At 41.6% G+C, this 17,894-nt stretch overlaps 1 protein-coding gene across 4 annotated transcripts in view; it reads left to right on the top strand.

The window, feature by feature from the left end:
• KRAS (KRAS proto-oncogene, GTPase) overlaps nt 1-17,894 on the top strand; it is a 48,627-nt gene that overhangs the window by 15,560 nt on the left and 15,173 nt on the right. For all 4 annotated transcript variants that reach the window (XM_032789768.2, XM_032789770.2, XM_032789771.2 and 1 more), the window contains exons 3-4: nt 3,808-3,986; nt 11,431-11,590. In XM_032789768.2, the coding sequence (XP_032645659.1) occupies nt 3,808-3,986; nt 11,431-11,590 (339 nt within the window). The remainder of the gene's footprint in view (nt 1-3,807; nt 3,987-11,430; nt 11,591-17,894) is intronic.

Here is a 17,894-nt window from a genome sequence, read left to right as displayed (position 1 = left end):
TGGCCGCGGTTTGCCGCTCCAGGCCAGTGGGGGCTGCGAGGAGCCACAGCCAGCACATCCCTTGGCCCACGCAGCTTCCCGCCACACCCATTGGTCTAGAGTGGTGAACTGCGGCCCGTGGGATCCGCCATCGGCCGAACCTGTGGACGCAGCAGGTAAACACACCGGCCCGGCCTGCCAGGGTGCTTACCCTGGTGAGTTGCGTGCCAAAGATTGCCGATCCCTGGTATAGCACAAGCACATAGGAACAAAATCAAAAAGGCTAAGAACAAAATGAATGACACCTAGCAAGTGACATAAAAGTAATAAGAAGAGGTTCTATATATACATTTAAGAGAGAGACACAGGAAAGTGTAAGTCCTCTCTACTTAGCGGGGAAGGAGAGCTAATAACTGATGATGTCAAGAAGCCTGAGGTGTTTAATGCCTATTTTGCTTCAGTCTTCACTAAAAAGGTTGATGGTGACCAGATACTCAAGAGAACTAATATTAACAATGAGAGGGAAGGAACACAGGCCAAAATAGGGAAAGAAGATGTTAAATTATATTTACATAAGTTAGATGTATTCACGTTAGCAGGGTCTGAAAAAATTCATGGTAGGGCACTTCAGGAACTAGCTTAAGCAATCTCAGAACCCGTAGCAATTATCTTTAAGAGCTCATGGAGGTGATTTCCAGGAGGATTGAAGAAGGGCAAACATGACACCTATCTTTTAAAGGAGGACCAAAGAGGAACTGGGGAATTCTAGACCAGCCAGCCTAACTTGAATAACTGAATAGATATTAGAACAAATTATTAAATTGTAAGCACCTATAGGATAATAGAGCTATAAGGAATAGCCAGCATGGATTTGTCAGAACAAATCATGCCAAACCAATCAAATTTCACAGGGTTATTGGCCTAGACTGAGGATTGGGGGAAAACAGTAGACGTGGTATATCTTGATGTTTTTTGTAAGGTTTTTGACAGTCACACATGCCAGTTTTGCATGCAAACTAGAAAAATGGGGTCTAGATGAAATTACTCCAAGATGGGAGCACAGTTGGTTGAGACAGTATTCAGAGTACTTGTCAGTGGTTCTCTGTTAAACTGAAAGGGGGTATCTATTTGGGTCGGCCTGGGTCCAGTACTAGTCAATATTTTCATTAATGACTTGAATAATGCAATGGGAAATATGCTTATAAAATTTGCATATGATACGAAACTGGTAGCAATTGCAAGCACTTTGGAAGATAGGATTAAATTCAAAATCAGAGAATTGGTCTGAAATCAATAAAGTAAAATTCAAGAAAAACAGGTGCAAAGTACTACACGTGGGAAGGAAAAATCAATTATGTAACTACAAAATGGGAATAACTAGCTAGGTGATGGCACTGCTGACAGGAATCTAGGGATTAAATTGAATATGAATCAATGTGATGTAGGTGTGAACAAGGCTAATATTCTGGGGTGTATTAACAGGAGTATCATATGCAAGACACAGGAGGTAATTATCCCACTCTGCTGGGCACTGGTGAGGTCTCAGCTGGAGTACTGTGTCCAGTTCTGGGTGCCACACTTTAGGAAAGATGTGAATAAATTGGAGAGAGTCTAGAGGAGAGCTACAAAAATGATAAAATGTTTAGAAAACCTGACTTATGTGGAAGGGTTTTAAAAAACCTAAGAATCTTCAGCCTTGAGAAAAGAAAACTGATGGAGGTCTGATGATGATATTCAGGTATGTGAAGGTCTGTTTATGAAGAGGGTGGTGCTCAGGTATTCTTCATGTTCACTGAAGGTAAGACACTATGTGCTGGGCATAATCTACAGCAATGGATAGTATCGCTGCTATAAGGGTAGTTAAATTCTGGAATAGGTTTCCAAGGGAGGCTGTGGAACCCCCATCACTGAAGGTTTTTAAGAACAAGTTGGACAAACACCTGTAATGGATGGCCTAGGTTTACTTGGTCCTGGCTTAGCACAGGGGTCTGGACTTGATGAACTCTCAAGGTACCTTCCAGCCCTACTTTGCTATGATTCTATGAAACTGTATGAGACCCAGCATCAAAAACAAATAGTTGTTAGTATATTCCAGCATTTAGCTGTTACTTTCCAATGCCTGAATTCTGCTTGAGTCTTGTGTGCTGCATACATCAGATACTGTAAGTCCAGATTCTGGAAACTTGAGCTGAAGTAGTTCGTTCTTATGTGTCATAGTAATTGTCAGTTTATATCTGAGTCACATTTTATAACTGTTTCTTTGTATTGCAAAAATGTAAAACTATGCAGCGACACTAAGACTATGGCTACACTACAGCTTAAGTCAACATAAGTTATGTCACTCAAGGGTGTGAATTAGCTACCCCCCGAATGATGTAATTTATGTCAATTTAAGTGCTGTTGTGGAGAGTGCCACATCAGTGGAAGAGCTTCTCCTGCTGACATGCTGCTTGCGAGGGCTGGAGTAATTAAGTCAATGGGAGAGCTCTCTCCTGTCGGCTTAGAGCAGCTGCAGTAGAGAGTTTACAGTGGCTCAGCTGTACTGATGCATCTGCGCTGCTGTAAGCTCCCTAGTGTTGCAATAGTTTGTTTTTCAAAGTTTAGTATCAAAATGTCTTCAAATGACTGATTATTCTAGTTTTCATGTTTCAGGCTGCTTAGTGGTAGAAAATAGACCAGTAGTCCCCAACGTGGTGCCTGTTGGCACCATGGCGCCCGCCAGGACATTTATGTGTGCCTACCTAGTGCCCAGCAGGGGAGAGAAGCCAAGGCCCTGCGCCTGCCAGGGACAGAGAACTCAGGCTGTGAGCACAGTGTTCTCTGTTCCCAGCAGGTGCAGGGCCTGCCTAGTGCCCCACAGGGGAGAGAAGCTGCGGCCCCGTGTCTGCCAGGGACAGAGAACTCCAGGGCTGCAGGCACCAGTATTCTCTGTCCTCGCCGCTTCTCTCTGTCTTCTTTCTTTTTTTTGGATTCATATATTATGTGATGTGATTTTTTTTTTTTTTTTTTTTATTTAATGTACAAATACAAAATAAGCCTTGAAAAATTGTTGGCGCCCGCCCCACTCTTCTGAAAACATTAGTATGCTACTGGTCACAAAAAGGTTGGGGACCACTGAAATAGACTTATTGTCCCCAACACTAAATGTTAGGCTCTTGAATTCATTCTTAAATCTATTCTTCCTCCTTCATTGTTGTAAATTTAGGGATTGCAAATGTTTGTAAACTGTTTATTTACATCTGTCTAGTTTGTGTATTGTTGTCACAGTATTGGACATGGTTCATGGATGTTTCCTGAAAATATCCATGGTGTGAAGATGAAATGCCTGATTTGATCGTTCACAAAGTGGATAGACTTAAGGTAAACTAGACCCAGAAAAACCATGGGTTGCATATTTCTGGAACCCTGGTATTTGATGAAAATGCAACCACTGAACTTCTGATCTGGGACTGTATCCAAATTACAATTAGCTATCGGGCAAAGCAAACAGGACTGGCACTTGCAACTGATGTTCTTTAGAAAACATTATACTGTATATGTTTAAGATTATGGAGGAAGAGACTAGCAGCTGGAGCAGGGGAATGAAAATCTACATTCCTGGGTCTGTTCTACACTTTGCTGTTGGTTTGCTGTATAACCTTGAACATGTAATTTATCTTCTCTGTGCCTCAGTTTGCCTATTTGTGTAAAGAGGTGGCTAATACCTGACTCAGAATGTGGAATCTTGCTTAATTTTGAAAAGAATTTTGAGATCATTTGTTAAGTGGAGTTATAGGTCAAAGTCTGCGATGTTTAATTTAAAGATTTTTTTTTTCCCTCTCTTCTCAGGATTCCTACAGGAAACAAGTAGTAATTGATGGAGAAACCTGTCTCTTGGATATTCTTGATACAGCAGGTCAAGAAGAGTACAGTGCAATGAGGGACCAATACATGAGAACAGGGGAGGGATTCCTATGTGTATTTGCCATAAATAATACAAAATCATTTGAAGATATTCACCATTATAGGTAAGCATTTTTTTTTAAAGTTATAATCTTGGTGACTCTTAAAAGAGAGAAAAAAGCTTTCTTGCATTCCCTCATACCAAAAGATGGATTTGTTTTCTACAGTTTAGTTAGTCGTGGAATAATATATTACTCCTGGGAAATTCTGCACCAAAAAATAAAAAATTCTGCATATTTTATTTGTCAAAATAACATAATATAATCATGCCAGTTTGTTATTTTAGAAATTTACTTCAAAATAGCTGTCAGCAAGTATGTTTGTAACAATACAGACGAAAAAAAGGATTCTGGTGGTGGTGGTGGTATAATTATTATTATTATTATTTTATTTTTTGGCAAATAGATTCCTGGCTTAGGCATATTGAAACAGAACTTTGAGTGATTCATTTACACTACAATACAGAAATGTGTTTCCCACACCCCTCAGAAGCAGTGCAAAGTCTTAAGGGAGTCAAGGGTAACAAAGTAGCTGATGGAGAGGGAAGGAGCCTGGAGTGACCATGGAGAGTTGTTGGGTATGAGTGGGAGAAGTACGGAACAAGTTGGGTTTTTTTAGGGGAGGGATTGTTAGGGAGTTGGGGAGCCTCTCATGTGCAGACCCTGGCTGATCCCAAGTTTTTCCCATTCAGTCAGGCACATCTGTCTCTGCAGCCCCTTCTCCATCCCCATGTGGTCTTGTACTCCCACTCTCATTCAACCCCTGGCTCAGTGCTGTCACCCCACTAGCTTCTGAGCTTGTGTCCCAGTCGCCCCCCCACCCACTTGCTATTCTGAACCCCAGTCTGTGACCCCACAGCAGCCCCATGTGTTCCACTCTTTATCCTAACCTGGCTCCATGGGCAGGATGCTGTGATGAACTTCTACTCCTGTGAGAATTCTGAATTTTCTTCCCCCAAGGAAAATGAATTCTGCACATGTGCAGCGGTGCAGAATTCATGTCTGGCACAGAATTTTTTTTACCACAGAAAATATTTTCTGCCTGAGAAGTGCTGCAGTTCTGCCTTTTGTCCAGCAGAGGCCGCTGTGGTGCCAGAATAGCCAGTTGTGTTCATGCTGCTGGCTATTCTGGCTCCGCAGTGGTCTCTGATGGGCAAAAGGCAGAACTGCAGCACTTTTTGTGCAGAATGTATTTTCTGTGTGGTTTAAAAAAAAAAAAAAAATTCTGTGACAGACTTGAATTCTGCACATGTACAGTGGTGCAGAATCCCCCCAAGAGTAAATATTATAAGCAGAGTTTCAAAGCTGCTATTGCAGTTGATAGGCCATTAAATATATACTAATCAATCCTTTAGTCACTCAGCCACAATATTTCCAATTTGCTACTTATGCTTGGAGCATTACATAGGGTTTTGAGTAGGTAGAAGGGGGATGGCTGAAGCCTCCTGGAAGATCAAGAAGTTGGGCAATTTTGAAAGGTAAATAAAATGTAAAACTGGAAATTAGGAGATTTCAATGTAACATCCTGTTGAGATGAATGGAGGTGATTTGTATCTCTTGGACAAATCCTGCCCACTCTGAGGTCATAGCAGACCCTCTTGGACTTAGTGGAGTAGTTGTTCTCTATGTGTGAAGTATGAAAAGATATGGCGATCCATGGCATGAACCAAAAAACCCATCTCTGGGGCTCTTTTCTGTCACTGTATAGCACAGGGCAAACTTTTTGGCCTTGCTGCATTGGGTTTCAGAAATTGTATTGAAGGTCAGTTAGGGGAGGGGTCATGGCCCAGTCCCACCTCCTATCTGCCGCCCCCCCCCCGCTCCCTGCCTATTTCCCCCCCCCGTTCCCCTGATAGCCCCCTACTCCCCGGTACCTTTGCCCTATCACACACACACCTGCTTCACTGCCCCTGAACCTCCTCCTGGATCCCCGCGGCCCCATCCAATCCTCCATTCGCCCGCTGCTATTCCCAACCACCCCTCCCTGTCCCCTGACTGCCCTCTGCCACGCCAGATCCAACACCCCTTCCTGACACCCTCCAGGACCCCGTGCCCCCATTCAACCCCCTGTTCCCCCCTAAACCCTAGCTACACACTGCCCCCTGACCACCCTCTTGAACTCCTCTGCCTTCTATCCACCCACCCTGCTCCGTGCTCCCTAACCGTGCTGCCTGGAGCACTGGTGGCTGGTGATGCTACAGCCACGTCACCCAGCTGGAGCCGGGCCATGCCACCGCTGCTGCCACGCAGCATAGAGCACCGGGTCAGGCTGGTCTCTGCAGCTGCGCTGCCCCAGGAGCTCACAGCCCCGCTGCCCAGAGCATTGCACCGGCGGCAGAGCGAGTGAGCTGAGGCTGCAGGGGAGCAGGGAAAGCAGAGGAGGGGCCAGGGGCTAGCCTCCTGGGCCAGGAGCTTGGGGACTGTGCAGGACGGTCCCGCGGGCCATAGTTTGCCCACCCCTGGTATAGCAGGACGTATGGATGGAGCCTAGGGGTCTTAGGTTTTTCAAATTAGACACCAAATTTTATGTAGACTTTGAAAATCTTAGCGCTAGTTATCTATTATCACTTAATATATGTATATGACTTTCCTGATTATAGTGGCTATTTATGTATTAAAAACATTTAAAAAGTTGCCCATGCCATAAATATATTACAAAATATAAAGAACAACTTTTCCAATTAAAATAAACACAAATTAGGGTAACTATTGGTCTGTACCCTGAAGAAAATGATTAACAAATTTGGGCTCTGGACCAAAGGAATGGGAGTGGAGCTCACTTCCAAATTCAGGACCGTTTCCAGAGAACACCTTGCGAGGCGCTCCCTTCCATTTAGAGTGAGGATCTTCAGCTCTCATGCCTCCATCTTCCATTGATCTTAACTGTGGGAATTTGGTATCAGAGAGTGGCAGTCTCAACTAGTGTTCCCTTTAATTTTACCTATGCACCTGCGGAATGAATTTTATTCATGTGGTGGGGGTGGGGCCAAGAGGTTTGTGGTGGGGGGAGGGCCCTCAGGGCTGGGGCAGAGGGTTGGGGTGCGGGAGGGGGTCAGGGCTCTGGGCTAGGGGTGCAGGCTCAGGGGGAGTTGGGGATGAGGGGTTTGGAGTGCAAGAAGGGGTTCCAGGTTGGAGGGGCCCTCAGGGCTGGGGCAGAGGGTTGGGGTGCGGGAGGGGGTCAGGGCTCTGGGCTAGGGGTGCAGGCTCAGGGGGAGTTGGGGATGAGGGGTTTGGAGTGCAAGAAGGGGTTCCAGGTTGGAGGGGCCCTCAGGGCTGGGGCAGAGGACTAGGGTGCAGGAGATGAGGGCTCTGAGGTGGGGGTGGGGATGAGGGGCTTAGGGTTGAGGTGTGTGCGTGTGGGGGGGGTGAGTGTCCATCTGGAGGTGCAGGCTCTGGGGTGGGGCTGGAGAGGAGGGGTTTGGGATGCAGACTGCCCAGGGGTTACAGTGGGGAGAGAGGACTCCCCCCAGCTCTCTCTCTGTCCACAGCAGCACCTGGGCTGGGGGAAGTTGGGGGCTTCTCCCCTGGGCATGGCAGGTCCGTGCCGAGGATGAGTTGGAGCCAAGGGAGGGGCGCCTGTCCTTTGAGCATAGCAAGTCCGGGGCAGGTCTATGTTGGGGCTGGGGGAGAAGAGCCTCTCCCTGCCACGGCCCTGAGCCCCTGTGTGGGGCTTGATAGGCAGCTGCACGGCCGTGCAGCTTAGCAGGAACTTAAGTCTCAACCCTTTTGTGACTCAATAAATTATCGCCTGGAATTCAACCTGGGAACATATTGGAAGCCAATGCACATCCCAGAGCACTAGAGTAATGTGCTCCCAATGTGAAACAAGGCCATGACATTCTAAGTTCACCTCCTTGTACTAGATTCATTTTAATAATTGCCTCTATTTAGTCCCACATACAGTGCATTAAGCAGCCTAATCTTGTGGTTTGTATAACTAGCAAGCCTATATTCAGGGAGAGGAGAGGGGAGGCAAGGCACATGAAAAAAATATAGGGCTGTCAAGCGATTTAAAAAGATTAATCGTGCTGTTAAACAACAAAATACCATTTATTTTAAGTATTTTTGGATGTTTACTACATTTTCAAATATAGTACACCTCTAAACCGAAATAACGCAACCTGATATAACACGAATTCAGATTTAATGTGGTAAAGCAGTGCTTTGGGGGGGCGCAGGCGCGGGGCTGTGCACTCCGGTGGATCAAAGCAAGTTTGATATAATGCTGTTTCACCTATAACGTGGTAAGATTTTTTTGGCTCCCGAGGACAGCGTTATATCGAGGTAGAGGTGTAATTTCAATTACAACAGAGAATACAAAGTGTATTGTGCTCACTTTATATTTATTTTGATTACAAATACTTGCACTGTAAAAAACAAAAAAAATTATTTTTCAATTCATCTCATACAATTACTGTAGTGTAATCTCTTTATCATGAAAGTTGAACTTACAAATGTAGAATTATGTAAAAAACCAACAACCCTGCGTTCAAAAATAAAACAATTTTTGAAACTTTAGAGCAGGCCTGCACAACTCGTAAAGTGCCGAAGGCCATATTACTCCAAAGAAAACAGCTGAGGGCTGAAACCCCTTGGCCCTGCCAACACCCTTGCCCCCCCAGCACCACCAAGTTCCCCCCGAAACACAACGCCCTCCCCCAGCACCGCCCGCCCCACAGAAACAAACCCTCCTTTCCCAGCGCTGCCCCACCAAAACAGCGGTATTGAACCTTGGTAATATGTTATAGCACCTCAAGACAGCTGCAGTCCTTGGAGAGGGGATGGGAATCAGACCAGATCAGTAGAACAGGTCAGCCACTGACTCCTCATTCGCCTCCTCAGCCTCCTACCCTCCCAGCTCGCCTACTCAGCACCCTCCTTCCCCTGCTGCCGGCTCACCTGCCCCCCTCGCCACTGCCCACCTGCTCACCTCCTCACCTCCTCACCCCCCACCACTGCCCACTCGCTTCTTCAGCCCCCCTCCCTCACCTCCCACTTGCCTACTCGGCCCCCGCGGGCCGCACAATGAGCCCACCTACTCACCCCACGTGGACCGTATGTTGTGCAGGCCTGCTTTAGAGCCTACAAGTCCACTCAGTCCTACATTTTGTTCAGCCAATCACTCAGACAAACAAGGTTGGTTACAATTTGCAGGAGATAATGCTGCCCACTTCTTGTTCACAATGTCACCTGAAAGTGAGAACTGGCATTCGCATGGCACTGTTGTAGCTGTCGTTGCAACATATTTACGTGCCAGATGCGCTAAAGATTCATGTGTCCCTTCATGCTTCAACCACCAGTCCAGAGGACTTCCTGTGTGGTTATAGCAAACTTATTTTTATTCTTGCTTTAACAGTAAAAGGAATATAGTGTTATTTTTGTCCAGCTTTCCGTATTTTGAGTTATACGGTATGGCTTTTAAACCCTTCTTGCAGAGAGCACAACTGTAATTTTATGTAAGAAGGCTTCTTGTTATACAACCTCTCCCCACAGAACATTACGGGTTGAATTCTGGCATTAATACTTTTATGTTCACACATTAGTGAATGAGCTTGTGAACTGGAGATTGAAGGTTCACAGAACTAAATACCTAGAAAGATAAGAAACCATAGCTATGTTAATTAAGGAGTAAACTTCCAGACTCTGTGGGTGGGAAACAAATTAAATTAGTGATTGGCATGATTCTTTAGTGATGGAGATTAGTGATGGAGATTCTTTCAGCAACATCATTGTCCCGTCAAACAGTTTTAATCCAGTATTTGAAAAATGCATTTTAACTAGTATTTGAAAGAAGGATCCACTTACTAAAGAAAGTCTCAGAGAAACATAAATCATTGATGTAAAGAGACAAATCTTAAAATCGCCCCCTCTAGCATAGATGTCAACAGTACTGATTTTAATACATGCCAGCTATTGTGGGTTTTTTAATAGTATTTTATTGGTTAAAAAAGCTGAGATAGTATGTGCAAAAGGATGTCAGGCAGTATAATCAAGTCAGCAAAAAAGCTGTACAATAAAACGTTGATCTTAATTCTTGAGAACCTTGCATGTTTTCTAAATGTGGGAAGACAGTAAATTGAGACACTAATGTTGTGTCTACGCTTATGGCAGTATGCGGAGTACAGACTGCATGCACAGCTAGTACAGGTATGAATAGCAGTATAGATGGTGGGGCATTGCTTAGGCGAGTGGAGTACACACACGCCAGAACATTAGGGTCTGTACCGTATATAGTTCTCTGCATGCCCAAGCAATGCGTCCCACATCTGCACTGTTATTGTTAGTGTAGTGTCCTGCTGCTGGAGCCTTTTCCTGCCACAGTGAAAGGCTTGGGCAGCGGGGAAAGATTCTGGTGGTGGTGAATGTTGTGCTGTGCATGGGGCGGCAGGAAAGTCTCGGTGAGGAGGTGGTACTGTAGAGAGAGGCTTGGGTGTGGTGTGGTGCAGGGCAGCATGGAAAGTGTTGGCAGGGGAGTGGGTGGGTGCCACTTGCAGGGTGGAGGAAAAAAGCTCTGCCTGGGCAATGGGGAAAGGCTCTGGCAGGGAGGGTGGGGTGGACGCTTTGCCCAGGGCTGCAGGGAAGGACTCCCCGTGCCTCTCCCCTCCAGACCCTTTAACTGCCACATGTATCTACACGTCAGCATGGACGCAGCCTGCTTTTCATTGCAGTGTTTAGTTGTGTGTACCCTACATGCCACCACAAGTGTAGGCAAGCCCTTAGAAGAGGAGCAAATCAGCTATGCCTCTGATGCTAGCCTTGGAAACAAATTACTTGCTCGCGTTGCCTGGCCAGGAAGAGGAGTGGGAAGGAGGGGACAATTTCCTCATAAACCTTATTTATTGCTCACAAAAGTCATCACACCTCATTTACAGTTAAGAACCCTAGTAAATAGGACCTTAAAGCATATTTGGAGATCTTTTCCTACCAAATAATCGAGTTTTGATTCTGCTGTTTTGTTAATCTCTTCAGGTAGAGAGCTCAAATATTGTAAAATTAAGATAGACTTTTATGGCTTCACTATTGCCCTACTCCACCAGACAGGAATAGGAGTTTTGGCTAAATGGGACAAAGTTCCTGGGAAATAGAACAAGAACACTATCTGAGCCTGATTCTCATCCACACAAAGGCCCTTTGTGCTGCTCTGGCAGCGTGAAAGGACACTAAAATGGGAATAAAAGTAAAGCAGGTGTAGTGTAAATGGAATCAGGACTCATGTAATTTTAGCTCTCGGAGTCCCATTGCTATCAGTGATAACCATGTGACCAGTATTTATGCTCTCCTTTTAAGTTGAAATGCTAAATCTGGGGGAAAAGGCAGTAGTATCTCCTAGTGTAACTGTTATTGAAAAGTTTCAAATAATGTACATGCCATATAAAAGGAAACTATGATGTAGTGTTGACCCATTTGGAAATAATAGAAATGTCTAACTGCATTTTGTTTCCTCCCCTAAAATTCCACTGTATTAACACTACTAAAAGTATTGAAATGAAATCTCTCCATTTTATTTTAGGGAACAAATAAAAAGAGTTAAAGATTCTGAAGATGTCCCCATGGTGCTAGTAGGAAACAAATGTGACTTACCTTCCAGAACAGTAGATACAAAACAAGCTCAGGACTTAGCACGAAGTTATGGAATTCCTTTCATTGAAACATCAGCAAAAACAAGACAGGTAAAGTTCAAAACAAAAACACACAAGCAGAATTTGAAGAACTGAATCTTGAAAGTACCAGAGCATTCAAAACTCCTGCAACTGCCAAATTTTGGTGTTAATGTGTATTTCTCTAGAGGAAAATTTGTGGTGGTTTGCCATTCTGTGGACTCCCAGACAGCCGGTTCTCATTCACTGATCAATGGTGCATTGCAATAGTGCAGACTTAAGGAATGAGACCCGGGCCTCTCTTGCATTCAGCTACTAAGCAATAGCATATTTCTTCAAGTTTTACTTGATTTTTTTTAATAGTTTGAGAGTCTTTTTTTTTTTTTTTTTTAAGTGAAACAAAGAGTGAAGGACACGAATTACTTTCCTAGTGAAAGTGTTCAGCAGTCAGACAATTAACCGGAGTTCTGAGTTCTCGTTCTTGACTAGCAAAAAAGTGTAATTTATGCTTAAAATCAGAATAGGGCTATTGAAGGAAAGAAGCTGTCTGAAAGGGGAATGTTGTTGCACACTGCCAGGTGGTGGATTCATGCCTACACCAGTGGATAGAACTCCTTTGGAAATTCATGTATAAATTATGCATTTTACACCTCCACAGAATGTCTGGATTAATGCAAATTATGTTGTTTTGCCACTACTACCCAGTTTTCTGACCATCTTTAACCTAATAGATTAACTCACACAACCTCTAAATAGAAAGTAAAATTCACTGAGAAGAAAATTCAGGAGTTCTAAATTGGATGTGCAGTAATATTTGGAGCATAAACCTATGTCAAGGAAGATTCCAAAGTCATAAAACTTTAGGACTAGAGGGTAAACTAGAAGTAAGCCAAGTGGCATACAAACTGGCTGAATAACTATAGACGTTACAGTGTTTCTGTCTGGGAGGTCCTGCATGTATCTCATTAACAAGACGCTAGATAGGACAAAAATGGAAAAATTAGGAAATAAACAGCAAACAGATAGTAATTCTGTACTATCATTTAGTGTTGTAATTTTTTGTTTTACTTTCTTAAACAATGATCTTTGTTATAGAAATCTACCTCCCCTTTCCCTTTCCAAGATAGCTTTTATAGAACCCATTGTTAACATATTTGAAATTACTTCTTAGGAATACATTTCAAAACAGAAACATAATTAACGTACCTATTCTTTGATTTCTTTTCATGCTTACCCGATTTTCTTTTCATGCTTGCCTGATACAAAATTGCTTGTTCAATCAGCATTCAAAAGTCTGTGCAGTTTTATCTTTGCTTAAAATTTATTTTAAGAATTGTCACAAATCTATTTGGTATTTGATTTTTTACCTCTTAATAGGAGACTTTTTAAAGAGCTTATGCCCAACCTTCATGTAGATTTTAAAAGGCAGTATACCAGCCTGATTAAACACAGATGAAATTGCTTTTCCGTTGTCACATTTGAAAATCTTGGTCAGATACTACTGATTTTTTTGGGTGCTTACATTTTGAGTATTCATGTGAGATGTTTTAAAGAGGCCCTGAGCATAAATCCTTGGGGAAGTAAGGCCTCTGTAAAGGTGTCTTGAATTTGAAGCACAGAAATTTTAGGATGCAAAATAGCTAGTCACTCTTGAAAATCTTTCCTTCTAGGAATTGAAGCATTAGATTTTTATTTTTGGTAAATCAACAATATCATTATAGATTAAGTACCTTTTTATGGAACCACAATGATGTGCTCTCAAACACAGAAAATATTGTAAAAAGGGAACTGGATGAAGAACATTGTCTTTAATTTTACCAAGATGCTACCTTTAATGATTGTGTGTGTGTGAGAGAGAGAGCGCAGGAGAGAGACATTCTCTCTCAAAATAACTCTTCTAAAAATGAGGGGTATCAAACATATAGCCTCTAGGCCACATCTAGCCCACATGAAATATTCAGACTGTGTAGAAGTTAAGCTTTCATTTAAGAGAGATTTTTAGGCCTGGTGGTTGCAAAGACTACCTTTCAAACATAAACAGACTGTAAGTGATGAAGTGATGTCCTTTAGAGGCTGCAGAAAGCCTGAAACAATGAGGTAGAAATGTCCCACCCCTCTCTTAATCTCATTGGTACATTTGCTATAAAGGTCAATGATGATGCTTCAACATTAACTAATTGCTGACTATTTTAGCAGATAGAAGGAGGGAAGAGGCTGAATGTGAAGCGCTAGGGGAGCTGGGAGCTTCTGAAGGGAAAAAATGTAGAGTGGAGCAGAGAGGGGAGAGACAAAAGGCTTGTCCATGCACAGTTTTTGTTGCAGCAGCAGGTATAAACCTTTATGGTGATATAACATTGTCCATACTAGGGGGTTGCATTAATTCTCCACTTCAGTTTTTGGTACTAGTTTAGTTTAAGTCAGTACAAATACTATACAGAGATGGCCAGAGAGCGAGAAGGAGATATTTTTTGAAAGGAGGGTAGGGAAGAGCAGGAATAAGAATGGAAAAAATATGCACACCTTTATGACCAAAGTGACATTGAATGTGACAATAAGGTACTTAACAAAAAACTGAAGATTTAGTTACTGCAGAAAGGTCACATTCTCTATTTTTGTGCCAACTTCACATTAAAATCAGCTGGAGTTCTGCAGGAGGATTGGCTCCATAATTTATATCCTTGTTCACGGACCATAATTAAAAAAAAAAAAAAATTTGGCCTTCTGCATCAAATATATCTGACATCCATAAATAACATAACTAACATCTTGGCCTCTGTGTTTAGTTTTCTGTGTGTTTTGTCTTAACTCGTAGAATCAATTCAGCCTTGGGATATGAGGAAGCAGCTCCTAGTGAAATCAAAAGGAGTTGCACCTCTTTAAACTAGGGATGATTTTTGTTTAACGCTAGATTTTGCAACCATTGCAAGTACCTTTTTACCTTTTATAGGAGATGCATAAAGAGTAACTTCAGGACTGAGCCCAAAATGTGTTTAAACCTAGGGTTGTATCTTTTCCTTCTGTGTTACTTAATTTCTCTTCCAACTTCCATAATAGTATTTGATTAAAACAAGAGTGTGGGTGAGAGTGTATGTATGGGTCAGAATTCCTTGAATTGTAACACTAGCCACAAAAAGCTTGATTTATTGTGGAGAATGCATATTTAGACACATTTTGAAAACGTTTTATTGAAGAGTTGATATAAATGACTAATTACTCATTTTTTTTATTTTAACTGTCTGTTGTATGAACACATAAGTCCCATGTAGATGAACCCCGGGTCATACTGGGAGTTCTAGTGAAGTAAGTGGTGCTCCATTTACGGGACTCCACTTGTGCAGTTCTCACTGTCAGGTTAGGGCTGTAGAAATAAAAAAACTTAAATATAAAAAATTGTTACTTGAACCAGCTTGCTATTTGCAGATATCATGCCAAAGATCTATGTAAAATAATGGTACCTTATTTATGTAAAGTGTGCAGCCATTATATTTTATTATGAGGGACTGGTAGCATGACCTATTAAGGTTGCCTCACACTTCCCTTAAGGCCCTGTTTTCAGCTGCTTGTAATTTTTTCCAACTTCAACTATTCAGCTAAAATTTTCCATGCCTGGTGTCTGTCTCAGGTTGGTGTTTTCTGCGGGGAAATTTCAGCCAAGTAGTTCAGACATTTCTGAGAATAAGTCTAGGGCAAAATACATTGTTTTGCTCATGTTTAAAAAAAGAAAAAGTCTAGTGAGCATACATTTGTAAAGCTCAAAACATCCCATGCTTTGGAGTAGGGACTTGAAATTTGAGAGATGGTGGCCTTTGTGTCAGTGATATTCCTGGAATGGCACCTAAGATTCCTGAGTCTTGCTGTTTCTTTGCTGTTAGCACATATCTGGGAAATCCACTGGCAAAAGAGGTATCTCATTGCCCTCTGCTGCTGGTCCACAAAGAAGGTGACATCGTACTACTGCTAAGTGGCAGATGTCTGTGTGGTGGATCTAAAGGTTCCAACTCTGTCTATGACTCATAGGTGCCAGGGTGTACATGCCATATTTTTTTTTTAATTTGCTTTTTTAAAAAAAACTTTGGAAATCACACACAACAAAACATCAAAACACTATTAAAAGAACATGATTAAGGCTGCAAAGTCAAACACTCGTACATTAGGAGATTGCAGAATTAAGGTTGCCTGTGGAACTTTAATTTGTCCCCCTGGTGTGTATGCATTTTGAGAAAATCTTTTTAATTACGTGGTCATGTATTCTATTTTCCCAAAGGCCCCATGCCTTACTCAGTGCGCAGGATGGGATGGCTGTCACTTAATGAATAGCTGTTTAATATTTTGTTTTATCTTCATTGTTAAATTTGTGGCCCTGGGCCTTATTTGCTATACACGTCTGAAGATCAAATTATTCATTTTCTCATGGGCTTCTTATGGCACTCATCACTATACTATCTGAGTGCTTCACAAATATTTATGAATTTTACAATACACCTGTAAAAGGAGGGTGCATTATTTATCACCATATTACAGATGAGCAGCTGTGGCCTAGAGAGATTAAGATCAAAAGTACTCACTAATTCTTTCAGTTTGCAGGGTGGGTGATTTAAATTAGTGATTCAAATCACCAGTTTGAACCCTGATTTAAATCCACAAACAGGAAACCAGTTAAATAGTTGATTTTAATCTTGATTTGCATTTGTTCTTTCTAGTTATTTTTCTGAAGAAAAATTGATGGTCATCTGTTTTAACCATTAAAACATGTTGATTTACAACTACATAGAGCCTTTATGCTATTTTTTTTCTTTTTGTTAGCCAGGAGGATACACTGTATCTATATGTTTTTATTTAAAGCATTTATATAGCTTAACTGACACTCAGATTCTCAATCTAAGCACTTCAGCAAACTCTGATTCCAAGTGCTTAGCCAGTGACTTCCATCAATTCATTGGTTTTACTTTCTTTAAAACTTGGCAGCAAACGTGTACTGTTTTAATATTTTTTGTTTAGTTAAATGATTTTATTAAGTGAAGGCCTAAAGCTAGGTTGTTAATTTCAAATTCAATTTTAAATAGGTTTATTTTTTAAAAATAAACTTGTATTTATTTTAAATTAAAAATACCCAGTTTAAATAAAAATCCAGTTTTTAGGTTTTATTTTTTTTAAATTAATTTTTATTTACCCTGGACTAGATGTTCTTTTTAAGTATTTGCAAAAGGACAGTATATGAATATACTGTAGGCATTCTGGCCTATGTTCAAATAGCCTTTTATTTTTGTAAATAGTCACATTTTAAACTAGCCATCTGGCCATGTACGAGGAGTCTTCAACAGCATCTCAAGTACACTGTGCTGCAAGGTCTTGTGTGTCATGGGCCTTTAACGTTTTTAAGTAGACCAGTACTCTACAGACATATGAACTTCTCCATTAAAGAGCATGTAATATATTTAATTTTGTAATTGCTTAAAGAAAAGTGTTGACGTACTGAAAAGGGCAATTTCTTTTACTTTCTGGTGATGCCACTATGACCTTGAATTACCATCAATTTATTAACTTTATGAAGTAAGCCTAAAAGAGAAACAGTAATGCACAGGTTTTTTTTTAAAAAAAAGTGTTACAGTTGCTTTTTTAAACATCTCACTGTGGTGACTGACTCTTTAAAAATTGTCCCTTGTGTAGATTGTCACACTAGTTAAACTAGCAAATATCTCTTGTTAGAAGATGTTCTTTCTAGTATGACTCCTGTTAACTAGAGTCCTAATGTTATGTTCTTGGTGGTGGTCGTAGCAACTTCTTTTCTCTGTGTTCCTCTGCATCGCTATCGCAAAATCACACCTCCTGTTATTGGTGATGGGGACATTGGCATTATGAAGTCAAATGAAGGCGCATTGTCTTATTTCTGATATCACAGCTGCAGAATCAAATTCCATATTTCTTCTGCAAAACAGTAAACCTTAAGTGTCTTGATTTCTGCACAGCATGTGCTCTGGCACACTGTAGCCGATCACTATTTATTCTCTCTGTGTGAATAAGATTCCCACACACACACACCCCTTCCAGGAAAACATGAAAATATGAGCTTTACTTGGCTTACATTTTTTGTAAATGTTCTTCTACAGACTACTAGATTTTTAAATATAAGAATTGTCAGGCCATCAGTATTTTGTGGATATGAATTTAAGCTCCCCCTCTTCTGAAGAGGGTAGATTTTATTTTATTTATCCATAAACAAACAAAAAAGTACAGTGTGTTTCATCTTCAGGATCAGATGGCTGTTGTTCAGAGAAACCTTCAGATAGCAAACTCTGACTTTTGAATGATTAATTGTAAATATGATCTCCTGTGGCATTGTTTATAGCAAATTAGAGTTAATAGCAATATCAGTAAA

This window comes from Chelonoidis abingdonii, chromosome 1 (assembly GCF_003597395.2).
Source record: "Chelonoidis abingdonii isolate Lonesome George chromosome 1, CheloAbing_2.0, whole genome shotgun sequence".
Lineage (NCBI taxonomy): Eukaryota > Metazoa > Chordata > Testudines > Testudinidae > Chelonoidis > Chelonoidis abingdonii.
Note: the sequence above shows the minus strand (reverse complement) of the source record. Positions and strands in the feature narration are given on the sequence as shown.